A 16,939-nucleotide genomic window follows, 5' to 3' on the forward strand; every position below is an offset into this window, starting at 1 on the left:
AAAAGTCTTAATAAAGCTTAAGTCTCTTTATTTACAAAGGTCTGGAACATTTTTTTTCTTGCCGGCTATAAGCAGTGATGTTAGTTATAAGGTGTTTTTGTATCAGATTGCAGCCTTTTGGGAGACTTTATATATAAACTAAAAATGGTATTTATATTGACAGTGAATTGTGCTGGAGGAGGGTGTTAAGTCCTTTTTTTTTTTTTTTTTAGCAAATTCTGTCATGAGCTCATCAACTCATAATGAATAAAAGAAGGTCAACAAAGGAAGTGTCAATTTTAAGTAATTATTATTTAATTGGTTAATCCATACATCATTTTTTGTTGCTTATCTGAGCCAAGGTCACGTTATTTGACTAGCTGTATTAGGATTTACTGTTATATACAGTAGAATAGACAGGACAAATAGTTGGCGCTAATACAACATGCGGTTCAGGGTAATATCTGCCCCCTTTGCTGATACAGTAGTTAAATGTCTCCCTTATGCACTCAGAAAGACCCACCCCTCTTTTATTGAAATGATTCAGATAGAACAATGAAAAAAAGGGATGTATTTTAGATTAACTTCTCTTTATTTTCTCTTCTGTTTTTCTGTTTCTTTTTTTAGGTCATTTCCTTTATGCAAATGCTCTGAACACATATGCTTTTTTTTTAAGACTGCCTCTAAATATATAGTCTCGAATTGTTTCCCTGATCATGCTTAGTCCATTGTGGATTACATAACTCCTGACAGCTTCGGTTACATACTGTACATTTGTTTTATCTCCTCATCTTGTCATCAAACCAGCTGTCCCCCATTTTTAATAGACAGTGAAGGGGATATGGATTTTTGTGGCAGGTGGTAGTCCTCATCTTATCACTTGTTTGGATTTTAAAATCCAGCTCCTTGAACATGTTGCCTGTGTCTTGAAGTCATCTGTGCCAGTTTTCTTCCAGGTTTTGGGATTCAGTTACCAGGCTCTTTGCTGTACATGTTTCTGGATTTTTCTCATCAGCAGTCATCAAAAGTGATATTTTACTTCTATTTGTGTGCTTAATATTTTGTAAACTTTACTCTTTCTGTACTATATTTGGCTCAAAGGCTTTAGAAATGTAACTGTCCTCCCTGTATGTGGCTTTGACAAGGTTTTAGTCTTGAACTCAGAAACAGTTGGCGTTCTCCACTTAAATGGGAAAGGTGGTTGATGAAGAGTGTTGAAGTATGGGACATTCAGGAACATTGATCTCTTCATCCTGCAAGAGTCAAACATAAATCCCTTGTATCATCATTTTGATATTATGTTAGCTCTTGTCTAAGGTTGGACAAACAGTACTGTAGCATCTATGTAGTCTAGTGTCTCAAACTTGCTCTTACCGGAGAAACAAACCATCTGCTGAAAAGTTTGGTGGCTACTTTCATGTTTTCATGGTTGCTCAGTTGATTCACTTTGACCTTCTGACCTTTCTTGATACCGTTTCCATTCATTTGTAGTATATATGGGTTTCCAGGACTTGGGATTTGGACGTCAGAGCTGCTGTAAAATGATTTAGAAGTGATGTGTATATTACAAGCAGAATCCTGAATTCGTTTGTTTATTTTCCATAGTCAGGTATATCTAATTGAATAATAGATCAAAGTGGTTTATATAAATACTACCAATCTAATTTTCAGTATACTTGCATTTTATTGGCAGATTTTCCTTGTTTGGCTCTGCTTATGTCCTCCTTACTTGGCTCTTTACAGTGTTCCTCTTCTTCCTCCTCTGCATGGTGTGTTGTAGGCGTAGGAAGTGAAGAGGTGCTGTTTACGCACATGTCTGGGTCCAAAATGGATACCACCTTATCAAATAACTGGAAAGAAAAGATTAAGTCATGTAAATATATTTTAACAGGGAATAAATGTATTATGCTTCGTTCAGGCCTCATTCACTCTCTGTCTACGCTCAACTTTTAATACAGGCCTCGTTTTTCTAGCACATAAGATCTTAGTAGTCCAGACTGCTGTCATCTCCACTTACCTCTGCGGTCATGTGATCCTTATAGTGCGGGTACATAGCTAAAGGATGCTGTTTGATGTTTCCCTCCACAGAGGCCACATATTCTCTGCGAATCTGTTTTCGGATCATCTGCTTTGAGAAGCACGCATGCTCTTTAGGGATGCTCTTTCTAGGCTTTTGAGTGGAACTGTGGTTTGAAGTGTCATGGAAAATAACCGGTGAGACACCTCTCCGGGCCTCAGATAAGACTGAAGAGCAATCATCGAGGTTCACATTTACAAAACCCCAACTACTGCTGACCAATGAAATCTTGTTTGTTGGGGCTTTAAGATACTTGGTCTGCAACCTCTCCTTGTACCTGCAGATTAAAAAAAAAAGTTTTACTAATCTATATAAAGCACATGTTTGAATATGACTTGAACTTTGTGATACAATACAGGTTAAGGATAATGATAAACAAGGACACTTTATAAACAAACAGTAGAATGTATTCATTATAGCTTCGCCTCGGGAATACTATACCAGACACAGGATAGCAGACAATGTAATAAAGTCACTGTGTAGTGGCTGCTGCGCGCCACAGTTATAGTGTCCGTTAAAATCATGTGTCTCCATCAGTCACAAAGACTGTGTTCCACAATATACAATATACCTCAACAATTACAATTCAACTTGAGATACAGATATAATGTAAAACTTGCAAACAGAGCAACTAAAAAATTGAGTCAGCTATCTCAGCAGTGTGTGTTCATAGTGTGTGTATAAACTGACAAATGTATATAAAGGACAAAAGTTGAAAACAGAGGAAGGAATCACATGAATGGTTTCATTTTGTCATTCTGGTATATCTGGTTGCAAAAGGTTTTATTTCTCCTCATCCACAAAGTTGATTTTGAAAGGTTGACGTGGAAAAGTAGCACTTTCAATTTTAGTGTGTGCAGACGTTTAGTGTTCTTTTTTCATGTTTGCGCAGGAAATGCACCCTGGGTTTCACCCCATGCACACTGCTGTCTGAGTTGCCTTTATGTCTGACTTTATGTTTTGCCAGTTGGACACTCTGTACTGACTGATCTGTACTTAGTAAAGATCAGTCACTGCGTCATGTCTCTGTAAAAAAGAAGATGATAAGATATGTTAAATTCCCTGTGGAGCACCTGATAATAATGATAATACTATATACTAATACTTTGATCTGTTGTCTCTTCTCTTGTGTCTTGCTTATTAATTGGGTTTATTCTGTTGGTATCCAATAGTTGTGTTTGGACTTTATGAGAACATTTTCCTTCTTGAACACTGTCATCCATCAATTTCCAAGTTTTGGTAAGCGAAGCCCACTGTAGTTCAAAGTTATATCATATTCTGTAGAATAAGTAAAGTTTGAAGTGAGGTCAAGTGTCACTTTCTTCCTAAGAGAAACTAAAATAGTCTTCTGCACTTCCCTTTTACATGTTTCTGCCTGATTAAGTTACAGCTGGCAATAAAAGGCTGCTATTGTTTGAACTTTATAAGCTTCACAAAATAGTATTAATTGTAGACCTACTGTACTAGCCACAAACCATTTTCAAGTTTTGTTTTGGTGGGGAGAGTTTCTCTTGTCTATATGTTGGATCCAACATCTGAACAAGTTCTCAAAAAGGCATATAAGATTATCAACGACCCCACATGTCCTCTAAGAATACTTTAAGCTAATACACTCAGGAATGTGTTTTAGATTGCCTCTATGCCATTAGACTTGTGAACAGCCACATAAGTAATAGAAATGGTCAGTTCGCCTTGTGTATGGACTGATAAATGCACTTGCATTATTTATTTATTTATTTTTTGACATAATATGTGCCTTTATGGTGGTGGATGTTGTTGGTCAGTTATGGAATGGCCATTACCATTAATCTCAACTCTTTCTCAGATTGTCTTATGTGTATTTCTATGTGTACAAATGAATTGTCTACTGTTGTTTCCAGACTGGCTTGCCTCAAATTGCCAAAAAAGTATTTTAAATTGAATTGAATTGACCCCATAAACTCACCCTTCAATTTCCCTCAGTTTCTTCAAATCATTTGATAACATTTCTCCAACAATTCCCAGATTCCCTCAAGTCTTTTGATCTCACCTGAATTTAAAATAAAGTTCACAGGGTTGAATAACATTCGTCCAAAGACTTAACCAGCAGTGGGTGTAACAGATTTTAAGATTTAAATTATTTTATGCATGAATTTGATGAAGTAGCTTTTGTTTATCCAAAAAACCTATCAATTGATTTTTACAGCAGATAATAATATAATGATATAAAATTACATATTCCCTGATAGAAGATTTTATCCATATTGACCAATCCTACTTCAGTAATCTAAATTTTGTTTGATAGTGCTTGTGGTTTTATACAACTGCAATAATTAGCGGATTAGTCGATTGACAGAAAAATAAGCGGCAACTATTTTAGAAATTGATTAATCATTTTTCAAACAAAAACAATGAAATGATGCCAAATATTCCCAGATTTTAAATTATTTGCTACTTTTTTGGGGTACATACATATACATACAGTATATCAATATAATAAATATTTTGGGGTTTTTGGTCGAACAAAACAAGACATTTGAAGATGTCACACAAGATTTCACATACTACATCAATTAATCCAAAAAATAATGACCAGACTAATGAATTATTAAAATAATCATTAATTGCATCCCTATGGCTTAATTTAAAATGTAGCTTTTATTTTGTCATTGTCTGAGGAGATAATTTTGTTACTGTTTGCTCAGCAACAGACTGACAAATTTGGCTCTCATTAGAGGTCTTTAAATCTTTAACCAAAGTAGAAGGGGGTCTAGTTTCATCCCCTCTTCTCAACACACACATACTGTAGGTCTAAATGAAGCAGCTCAGTGACCAAATAGCAGTCTGTACATGCCTACTACAGCTATATACTGTAACATGCTTGCCTCTCCATTTCCGGCCTCCGTTTTTCGACCCTTAGACCGGTTCAGTTCAGGTCAGCAGACAGACACAATAACTATACAGGTCGAAAGAAATACTCCATAACATTTTCATATATAAATACTGTAAGTGCTAAAGTGAAAGACCAAGATACTTTAGTGTCTTTATTACAGCTGGTATGCCAGGCAGTGTTGTGGGAGTAACTAAGCACAATTACTCATCATTACTTTACTAAAATTTAATTTTAAGGTACATGTACTTTCCTTGAATATGTATTAATGTAACGTTATACTTCTGCTCTGTGTAGTTTCGTAGTTTGAGTGTAGTTTTTACTCCACATCATTCATCTGACAGATAGGTGATAGATTCAGCTATTACTTACATATATAATCAGTTTATATAATAAGATGCAAAATTATAAATAATTTTTTTAATAAAACTACCCAAAATGAATGCTTGCATTAAGACATTGTTAATAATACAACCACTGGTGGAAAAAAGTATTTGTAACATGTAAAAATCCCCTGTAGCGAGTAAAAGTCCAACTTTAAAGATTTTAAAAGTAAAAAAGTATTCAATCGTTTTATCATTATTTATAGGCTATTGTTGGAATACTATTACTTATGTATTAACACTCCAGCAGTATTTTAATGTTACAGCTGGTTGAGGTGGAGCTCATTTCAGCCAGTATATGTAGAGTTTGACACTTCAATCTATATTAATGCATCATATTTTATAAGCATCATATATGAACTGCTATCTTAATGTCTAAAGTAACTATAACTATAACTATAACAAATTTATTGGAGAAACAATGCAAGATTTCCCTATGTAATGTAAAGTACAAGTATCAAGTAGCATAAGTTGAAATACTCAAGAACAGTAAGCAAATACCTCAAAATTGTACTTCGGTACAGAGCAGGAGTAAATGTACTACTTACTTTCCACTAATAATAAAGCAGTCTGAATGAGGACTTTCTGCATAATGAGTAGGCCTAGGCTCACTTTGAGTATTCACAGTAGGCTATGCTGATAACTCTTACACTTCACACAAAACTTTGAATAGAAGAATTTTACTTGTAATGGAATAGGTTTACATTGTAGTATTTCTACTTTTAGTTAATCTAAATACTACTAAATACTCCCACTAGTGTTTTGCGTTCGTTACAAAGAAACAACTTTGTATTATTTCGTTAGAGAGACGACTGTTAATGTGTCCTCTAACAATTAACGACGTTAACCGTTACTTACCAAGGGAAAGTTGGCTGCGTGTTTTTTGTCTCCATGGTTCCTTATCAGTATTATTCACTAACATGCTCAGTTTTGTACAACGTTACAGAAAACAAACTGTCCCTGTCTTTTACATTCACAACGTTAAAAAAGAAAGAAAGAAAGAAATCCGGCACATGACATGCCAAGCGTTGTTTTGTTGCCTGGTAACCATGACAACGTAAAATAATGGGTCGTAGCAGAGACAGTAGAGAGGTAAGTAGGTACAGTAGACAGTAGGCATTACATGAGAAACGAGAGGACGTTAAACGGCCGTTTTACATTAATTGAACGTAAACACTATCTTTAATTTGGCTATCAGTGTCAGTGATGGATATAGCCTATAATTATAAAACCATTAGTTGTAGTTAACTTGAGTATTTACGTTTTACACTTAAATCAGTGTACAGTTGTGGTCACCGTGTTTTGGCCGGATTCCCACTCGGTAAGTGTTCAAAAAAGCCAATATGTCACTCAAAATCAAAGATAAGAGAAAAATTCAAAAACTGAAAACATCTGTGTATCAGAACTTCTTCTGTCCTTTCCCTCTAATAATCTCACAACCCTTGAGATTTATCTGGTGGCCATTTGGATGAGCCTGACTCCTAGGTTGGAAACTGGAAACTACTATACTTAACAAGCTAAATAAAGTAATTCAAAACTAGCTCCATCTCAGGCAGCTTCTACAGTAAAATGCTGCTTACAAACTGATGCATTAGTATTAACAATATGATGATAATATGATCTATCATAATATGTCAGTCACAGGAGACAAGTATTGCCGATAATACTATTATACTTTTACTTAAGGGTATTGAATGAAGGACTCTTACTTGTAAAAGTATTTTTCCATTGCAGTAGGCCTATTGGTATTTTTACTTAACTAAAGCATCTGGGTCATTGGCCAGTACTGGTGCAGCAATATCACAGCACACATTAACCTAAAATAGACGTTTCATTTTACGCTAATGTTATGCTGCTATGTTGGATATGCGTGGACTTTATATGGAGTGTAGATAATAGTACCACATTCAAGGTCCATTTATAGAGTGTTTAATGTGGTAACAGCTGTTGTGTTGTTTGAGGGACAGTTACTAAGAACACTCACCCATAATAGTAGAGATTGTTTGCCTTTTTCTCCTGTCTTACAGTACAAGTGCACAAGCCAGTAGCATATTAATAAAAGGTATGGTTATAAAGATGAGTCAAATTCCCCCTGTGTGGAGTCTATTGTGCAAATGTTTGAGCGCTAGAGAGCTCTCCTTTTTAGATAATTTGTCAGATAAGTTTATATAGGCAATTTAAATAAATATATTTCAGTATAAAAGAGTGAAGGTTTCACTCTCAAAATGTTACTCAAATAAAAGTGCACATGTATTATCAGCCAAATGAACCTGAAGTATCGAAACTACTCATTATGCAGAAAAATAAATGTTAAATTAATATATGCACATTATTTTCTGTGTAAGCAGCATTTCAATGTTGTAGCTGCTTGAGGTGGAGTGAATTTTGACTGCCTCACCTTTCTTTTGTGTACTTTAACCAATTACAAAGAATAATAAATAATCTTATCATCATCATCAATACAAGTACCACATATTTGTAGTTATTGGTAGAAGACTTGGGTAAATGTAGGTAATTCGTTATATTCCACCACAGATTAAGGTACTATTAATTACCCATGCTAAACTATTGTCAGAGCTGGTATTAACTTCTGACTTAATCAGTAGTTCCCTATAGTTTACAGTTATAATTTAATTTAAATTTACAGATTAATTCATGACAACATTACATAGAAAAGTGATTGTTGACTGGCCTTAATCACATGTCATTCCCTTTGGGGTTGATGAATTAGCTAATTAGCCTGAGTTCAGGTCCCCAGACTCTCCTGCTGTTCAAACAACAGGGAAACACTGCTGGGACAGAGAGACTACTGTTTCCCCTCTTTCAACACTGATGATCCCTATTTATAGCAGCAAACTAACTTAGTAAACAGTTTCAATGCGGTCAGTGAACTGTCTAATGCGCTGTTTCGGTTTGTTTGCCAGTGAAATAGCCCCAACTTGAATGCAGCCACAAAACAGTGACATTTGAATACACATTTGAGATTTGCAACCATAATAGACACCTTCAATTCAGTGTTTACTCACTGTTTTTGCATAATTAGCCTATAAGATCGTGTTGTTGATGGAGCAGTTTACCCTCTGGAGTTAATTTTGGGTAATTTTTGCTTTGAATGCAATAATTTTTGTCTTGGTTTAGCACCGTTTACACTGTCATACATGGTATCCTTTTGTCAGAACAGCTGAGCTACTGTATAAGTCTGACTTGTCATTTAAACAAAGTATAAACCCATTAAGATCTCTAACTGTAAGGAAAACACTCAAAATATTGTTATAGAACAGTTGAATGTTGTTAAAAATATCTTTATATCTATATTTATACACACAAATACAGCATAAACATGTATGAAATAAAACTATAATAATGCAGTCTATTTAAATGTAAATTATTTTGTGCACTTTTATATATATATATACCATTGTAAGTAAAATATTAATAATGAAAAAATGATAATCTATAGACATACTATAAATTAGACATCAGCACTTTCAACTGGTTTTCTGAACTTGTCTTTACGTAAAATATAAAATAAAATTTACTTTACTGTTACCATAAATAAAACATGCTCAATGTTTTAACATCTAATAGCAGTTCATAAAGCAAATATACTTTCTAATTACTTCAAGTAAGAACCATGTTTTTATGCTTTGGAAAAGAAAACCATCAGCTGATGGAAAGGGCAAACAACAGTATCAATGTTTTATTCTTTATCTTTTGTAGTTGGTCACAAAGTAACAATTAAAACGGCATTTAAAAAAAACAGTTCTGGTATTTCCATGCCAAGAACTACAGCCTCCAGTAAGATCTATGCTGGAGCTTATCAAGACTGTGAATGAATTTGTTTATCAAGCCAGTCATCCCGAGCCTCTTCCTCTTGCCTATAGATTCCTCGTGCTTTCACAGGACTGCTCTGAGGCAACAACATATGACAGCAACACAAATCTGTGAATGGATAATGTAGCGATGACCATGTTACGTCAGTATGGCGTGATTTCTCTGACTAATTTCCAACGTTAAATTATAGATGGAGTTTCACTCATGTGACTCTGTTCCTACCAACACAGCACTTTCATAGCTTTCTCCTACATGCCTCAGTCAGACTGGGTGACATACAGTGACCTACAAGGGCCTTCCTTCTCCTTGCTGGTGTACTGATGAGTCATCTGTTTTTAAAACCAACATGCATCAAAACTAACACCCATATTGAGATTAACTGTATTTGTTGATATTTTGACCTTTCAGTTTATGTATTTCCTCACCACAAAACTACCAGCTTTGGTCTGCTGTTCCCATTTGAGTGCTTAAAATATGCTCTTTTTTTTAATTTACCAGCAAAGCAAATTCTCTAAGAACAATTGTCATGAGAAAATGTATAACTCTAATACAGATTATTTTCATGTTTTTACCTCACATTATAAGGGGCTACATGAATGGGGAATGGGGAAATTCTGCCATCCTTTGGCCAATAAATGCAATTTGATACTGCCTGGGTAAACTCAAACACACGGTGATCAAGCCATAATGAAGGCTGCTTTTAGCTCCTGAAAAGTTTATATTTTTAGATGCAGTTTTTTATTTGGCCTGCATGCTCACAAGGAGCTTTATACTGTTTTATTTTTGGCTGTAGCACTACATCTGTGAATGTCCATGACTGACTGAGTGATGGAGTTACACCACTGCTCGACCGAGTGTCGGACTTTTCCCATTGGCTGTTGCTCTTTCAAAATAATTTGGCGAAAACAGTTTCTATTACATGATCTGGAGGCGTTTACAGCGGATCCACAACTGTTTTCAACTATACACATCTCCTCAAATAGTGACCGTTGCCTTTATTTACCTCAACTGCAGAAGGTAACAGGCCTTTATTTATTTGTAATTCCCTCTGTTTGATATGTATAATTGGTCATGCCAGTATTTTAATATAATAATAATAATATGATTTTGAACTGCTCCCATTTGTACTGCAACACACGTTAAAACAAATTCAACTCTCCTTGTCATATTTAAAGCCCTCTAGTGTTTCAGTCGACAGACACCCTTTATTTTTAACAGGGCTTTTCTTGCGGTGCAGACATGCGGCAGTAAGCCTGTTGTCTCATTTCTGGTTGCTATTGCTATGCTATTCAGATCTGCTAGTTTCTTTAACATAGCAATTACTACAGGCTTCTCTCCTGCTCCCTCTTGCTTGGTGTTTCCTATGTTTAGTTATGCCAACAAATAACTGTTGTTGAAAATAGCATTATTATATTGTTGAATTTGGCACTGGAAGGGGGATTTAATCCTGGCAGGTTAAATTCACATTTAATATTGTATTGTTATACGATCACTCCCCCCAAATGTGTCCATGTGCACAAGGAAAGGACAAGGATACTCACTTGGGAGGGGGGCTTACTGTTAGATTCTAATGAGGAAATGCCTGAAACTTTGTGTACTGTAAATTTTAGGCATAGATACTTTATGCCTCTTTCCTCTTCAAAAGGATTTCCTCCTCATGCATCCTGGCATAAATACTGAAACACGACACCTCTATAATTTGTCATTGTCTACAAACAGCTCTCTAAATGGTTGCTCAAAGATGGCCTGACCTGGGAAAGCTCTGCCCCTTTGGAGAAAAAAATCTGAGAGTAAATATTAGGACAACCATATCTACTTTACAGTTTACATATGCAAACCTCAAGACACTGTGTTTGCTGATATGCCTAATGTGATCAGGGCAAAAGTAGTGAAATGATAAAATTTGAAAACTAATTCCACTTTGATCCATGAACAAATCCTAAATGATACTCATTGTAATAATTCAGATCATCATTTCAGCACTTGATTTATCTCATCAAGAAAGGAATGAGGAACAGTAAAGGGAGGCCACTTTTGATTATTTACTTGATGATTTGCATTCTTGTATTTGTATATTTACTCCACACATGCAAAATAAAATAAATGAAAAAACAAAGCAACGGGACAGGATTTATTTTCCTCCAGAGACTTTCTATTTCTAATCAACAGAATAAGTACAATTGGGGGAAACTGGTGTGATACACAGGAAATGTTTTTGTTTATGGTGAAATCAGAGGGTTTGGCAGCATGCTGGTTTCGCAGTGAGAAGCTTTTTACTGCCATTTTTAACTGTCTTTGACGGCTTCTAGGATGTTGAGCAATTGTAGAAAACAATACACCAGAGGGGATGTGCAATTCTTCCAACACACTATCTGCACAAGATGCAATACAGTTGTAGGCTAGCACAAGAGGTTTTCCCTCACTGTCCTACAATCAAGGTCCAGTCAACTTTTGTTGAAGTTACCTTTATTCACTGTGTGAGTCACACAGCTTCCTCAACAGAAACAAAGGAAATTTGAGACAAAATTCTATTCAGTTCATTAACTGTCAAATTTTTGAAACCACTTAACAAGGTTTTTGTTTTTTCATACATATAATTTCTGTATATACACCTACACACACACACACACACACACGTGTGTGTGTGTATGTATATGTATGTAGGTATGTACAGAATATATATGAAAAAATGTTAAAACACTAAAAAATGACAAAATGAAGATGGTCATAATTGGTCATGTGACCCATGTTTATGTGTTTATTACACCATGCTCTTGCAGTTCTTAGTGAACCTGAAGCTACAGACGAAACACATTATATATTGCTTGATAAATGCCTCAAATAATGAATCAGTCATTAAATTGTTGGCATTTAATTATCTGTCAGTCGAATGACTAACCAATCAACCAACAATTTCAGCAATGTACATTAATAAACTGCAGCCAGATAATATCCCAACTGTTCTTGAGGCATTTCCAGGCATGGATACTTGTTCATTTTACCTGCATGGGATAAAATAATTTCTTACTTTGTTAGTCATCTCTTAGTACTACTAAATGACTTTTTGTATTGTCATTTACTGTGATGAGTAAATCTTGCAACTTCAGTTTTCCTGTTGCAACTTAATGAGTGACTAAAATTGTGGGCTGGCTTCATCAGACTATGGCTAATGCACAATGCATACATTGTTACATAACTCTCCTCTCAAGTCTGGGGACGGCAAGGCTAAGCAAGGTCACTGTGGAAAATTGAAATCACAGTAAACAGTTGTCATGTCTTCAAGATATGTTGTTATGGAGATCATCAAGTTCATTTTTCTGCCATTGTAATGTGGTGTGACAGCGCTGCCTCCTTGAATTCTTAAATTAACACTTTGTTGCTCTATGCAGGAACAATGAGTCGAAGTCTCCTGTTACAAAACACATTAGATGAATGGTGGGAAATGAACCACACCTAGGTGGACAAAGGAGTTCTATGGTCAGTCCATCACTTAACCACTGTTGGTTAAATAAACTAGAAACTCTGACCATGAGAAAACATATACAAGACATACAATGACAAAGAAACACCCTCATTTTTTCTTTAGTGTAAAGGACATTGGATCCAACTTCTCAGCTTTTTGTCTTATGGCACCTTTTGATTTTTCGTATTACTTAACAATTCTGCAGCCAGTGATGGAAGTAAAAGTACCAATACAACATTGTAAAATACTCCAATACAAGTAAAAATGCTGCATTCAGAAGTTTCCATCAATATGTAGGTCAAATTTGACACTAATTTCTAGAAAATCAGCAAAAGAAAATACTAATTAATGCACAATTCCATGCGCTACTATTACGTGGGCGCATTGAGATAAACAGTTGGTGGCACTAATTAATAGTAAAAAGTACAATATCTCACTTTAACACATGGTAGAATTGGGTATAAAGTGCTGAAAATTGAAGTTAGGTGCACAGACCTCAAAACTGAACTTATATACAGTACTTGGGTAGATGTATTTAGTTACGTCGTATGGTTTAAGTATAGGACACTGGATCCAATCTTTCAGCTTTCCCTCTTACCCCACATTTTATTTCTAAGATTACCTAACATTTCTTTTGTCTGCTACAACACAGCGAGTTCTTTTGGTCACTGTGATCCTCTCCCAGGAGAGCAAGGGATGAATTAACCTAGAAATAAATTCACTGTAGTGTACTCCTCCCATAGCACTTAATGGCTCAGTTTGCATTAATCACCTCCAGTGAAAAGGTCTGCCATTCCTCACAAGTCTCCACTCCCCCAGCTATGCCTGTATATCAGTCTGTGGCCTTACAAAGACTGTCTCAGCCTCGAAAGCACCGTGACTCAATGTCCAGTACCAGGCTCCACTGTCGTACAGCCCTGTGGGGTGGAGGACACCGCTTACCATGTCGAGCAGTATTTACAGAAAGCCTTAATGTTGTTCCTGTTGTGTTGATATAAGGAGGGAGCTGGAGATAGGGAGGATAGATGATGGAATGTGACTGGTGTATCACATGGTTGATTTTCACATTGTCAGAGATAGATTGTTGCTGAAAAGTAAAAATAATGCTCCTAAATTTTATGTTTAAGAAAATCTGCTTTCATTTGTGCTGGTTTACCATTCATTTTTGAGATTGTCTGGTTTAAACACAGGGTTGAAAGGTTTGTGGCAGACTTGGTATAATTTTCCCAAGCATAGAAAAACAAAAGTTAAAACTGCAAGATACAAAACTGATACACATCATGGTGTTGTAATGTAAACTGCTAAGTTTTCACATATTACTTTTGTTGTGCTATACCTTTATATTCAGAATGTCTTCTATTCAGAACTAAGAACAAGGATCATTTTAGACTTTACCAAAAAGTCTTAACTCTAAGTCCACTTACCAGCTTTTTTGTGGTTTCTATGTCATGTAAAGATGTGATTAAAAACACAGAAAAAGCAAGTAAGTGGACCTTGAGCAAAGATTTCTTTTCTGGAAAACTAGTGTTTTCAAGGTCAAAATTAAACTTTCAAGAATTATATAATTTTAGAGTTTTAAACAAAATTGCTGTAAAAGTTTCTAAACCCACAGCCAAGGTTTGTGTTTGCCTTAAACTTAAATAAGCCTCTTTTTTCTTTTTTTTTAAACCCTGCTAGCAGTGTGGACTACGGATAGCAATGATGGTCAGTTTGTTCAATACTGTGGTCCAGACTGAAATATTTTACTTTACTTTAATTGTTGGGTGGATTCCTATTAAATTCAAGCTCCCTCAGGGTGAATTGTAATAACTTTCTAACTTTCTATCTAGCGCCATCATCCGGTCACATTCCCAGTTTATACTTTGGTTTATTGGTTTATACCTACAAAACTAATGATTAATCATCAGCCTCAGTTGTACATTGTGTTAAGTGCTAATTAGCATGCTAACACACTACACTTAGATGGCAAATATTGTAAACATTATACCTGCTAAACATCAGCATGTTAGCATTGTCACTGTGAGCATGTTAGCATGCTGATGTTAGCATTCAGATCAAGACATTGCTGTGCCTTAGTACAACCTCACAGAACTGCTAACTGTAGACTCTTAGTCTTCTTATTAGTAATTGTCTTCATTCACACACACCTGTTTATCCTCTTGGCGCTCGAAACACAAAGATATAACCTCAGATAGCTTTGAGAGTTAGGGTGTTGACAGTATTGTTTGTACAGTGCTGCAGATGAATACAATGTGATGAATTATCATTTGAAGGAGAGTCTGAAAGACATGAATCATTGTGCATACAGTGTGTTATCTGATATCTGTAATCTGATATCTTAGCAGGTAAAGGGTGTTTACATTTGGCCTCTGCAAAGTTGACACAGCGAATCCACCTGTCAAACCTCAGACAGGATATACTGTTCATTTATGACAATACCAGCAGTCAAACTACACTGTGTGACAACCTTCTGTTCACCATGTCAAAAAAGAACTGGAGCTAGTGAATTACTGACTTTCAGTTGAACTCTTATTATAATTATTGAGTCTGAGAGAATGATGACCTCGAATTCCTCCTAAACTCGATGTGAAGTGAAGCTCACATGAGTTAGGACATAACCCATTTTGCACATTTATCACGAATGACTCTGAAAAGCTGACTGTGCAGAATGTATGAAACATTCAGAGAATACTTTCTTTTCCGAACTCTTGAATGCGCATTTGTGTCCAAATAAATGTGCTCGCTGTTTATGCAGATTTGCACTTTAGCCGCGTCTTCAAAGTGCACACCAAAAGCCATTGGGGCAGTTTTTTTGGTGGGGGACAAAATGTGTCAGAACACAATGAACGACTTGTGGGGACAACAGACACTAGTTTGAAGAACTTGTCCAAAAATGATTTACCTCTGGATAACGGTCTTCTTGTTGTGGTTTGTATGAATGGCTGCCTTATTCTAAATGTGAATCCCTTTTATGATGCTATACATAGAGATATTCACTTTTTTTAAAAATTATCTCTAGTCAGCTTTGTGTAGGCCTCCAAAAGCTGGGTGTCTTCAGCTTCCAACAAAAAAAAAAAATCAGTGTCGCTCTGCTGACCAAACATAAAAAGAAACCATTACAAAGGTTGAACTGTTTTACCCCTCTTCACCCTCCCACCCTTTCTTTTGGCAGAAACAATGTTGCTGCATTACTTGACTGTTATCCTTCCCCCCTGATGATTTTCTTTAGCATTTTTTACTTCCCTTGTTTGAACAGATGCCGCCCCCCTCCTGCAGCCCCCATCCTCTGGGATTGCTATAAGGCTTAGTACAATGAGGTAACACTCAATTACATTAATGTTAAGAGTCCAGCCCAGTTAGTTCCTTCCACTAAGCGACATCAAACAACATGATGTATATCACTTCCAGACGAAAAATGGTAGCCTTTTGTCCTACTTTATTTAGGAATGGATTATGAAAGAGGTGACTGAATGACCGTGCTCACCTCTCAGTCATCCTGCTTGTACACCATTTTATAGCAGGATGAATCTTATTAGACATCAACCAAACCTCAAACAAACCCCAGTCAGAGGGAGACAGTTCACTCATGAGACACGATAGCTTTACCGAGATTGATTCAGATTCATTGCAGAAAAAGAGCGGCAACCAATCGTTTGAATCTGTAAATGACTGGTTGAGCTGGCGAGTGCAGACAGATTTAGCCAGCCTTCTCATCTCATTAGGTAACCTGGAATCTGAAATGGCGTCTCGTCCACTAGAATTCTGGGTAAAAGCCTGCTCTTGAGATAAGCAGCTGGTGTTGTCTGTAAATAAGGACGGTGGTGTCCTGTTTCAGCCTTACACCGGTTAGATGCTTCGAGTGCCACAGAATCCAAAAGGCAACAAAAAATTCCAGAGAAATGCCACCTTTGACCTTTTCTTACTTTATTTCTTTGTCACATTTCGACCAAATTCTGGTAACACACTGATGTAGCGAAGAACTGATGGCATTTATAGGTGTGAAACATCTACAACTTCAGCATGCATTTCCAGTTCAAGTTAATTTTCCAGTCTTCAGGGCCTGTGCTTTTCCAAAGTGGCTTCAACAGCTACAAGCCCATTGGTGCAACATCAAAATGATGCTACCGTATTTACATTTTTCCCATTTAAAGAAGTCTGAATTTGCATTTCATACACTGTATCCCTAAACTAGTGTTCCTACTGCTGCTAGGACTGAATCATAGTGAAAAATTAAGAATTTACTTTGAACAAAAATCAATGTTCATTGGACGAAAGCTCGGAGAAAGGTGACCAACGAGCAGGCAAGCAAAGCATAGCACATATCTGTTTTTGCT

At 36.1% G+C, this 16,939-nt stretch overlaps 1 protein-coding gene across 1 annotated transcript; it reads right to left on the bottom strand.

Annotated features, from left to right (window-relative positions):
- Positions 1-282: 282 nt before the first annotated feature.
- On the bottom strand, positions 283-6,322 carry LOC111236521 (protein FAM47E-like). The gene is made up of 5 exons (XM_022765279.1): positions 6,167-6,322; positions 1,997-2,333; positions 1,660-1,829; positions 1,354-1,513; positions 283-1,232 (listed from the first exon to the last, which is right to left on the bottom strand). Exons 1-5 carry the CDS (start codon positions 6,199-6,201, stop codon positions 1,164-1,166), a joined length of 771 nt encoding a protein of 256 aa, XP_022621000.1. The 5' UTR covers positions 6,202-6,322; the 3' UTR covers positions 283-1,163.
- Between the last annotated feature and the right edge of the window lie 10,617 nt (positions 6,323-16,939).

The sequence above is a fragment of the Seriola dumerili genome, unplaced genomic scaffold, assembly GCF_002260705.1.
Source record: "Seriola dumerili isolate Sdu_G_001 unplaced genomic scaffold, Sdu_1.0 BDQW01000668.1, whole genome shotgun sequence".
Lineage (NCBI taxonomy): Eukaryota > Metazoa > Chordata > Actinopteri > Carangiformes > Carangidae > Seriola > Seriola dumerili.

Excerpts from the sequence above, each read along its gene's own strand:
- LOC111236521 (XM_022765279.1), bottom strand. The coding sequence starts at position 6,201 with ATGGAGACAAAAAACACGCAGCCAACTTTCCCTTG. Across the intron at positions 2,334-6,166 it reads ACGCAGCCAACTTTCCCTTG|GTACAAGGAGAGGTTGCAGA; the intron begins GTAAGTAACGGT and ends TTTAATCTGCAG. Across the intron at positions 1,830-1,996 it reads AGGATCACATGACCGCAGAG|TTATTTGATAAGGTGGTATC; the intron begins GTAAGTGGAGAT and ends TTTTCTTTCCAG.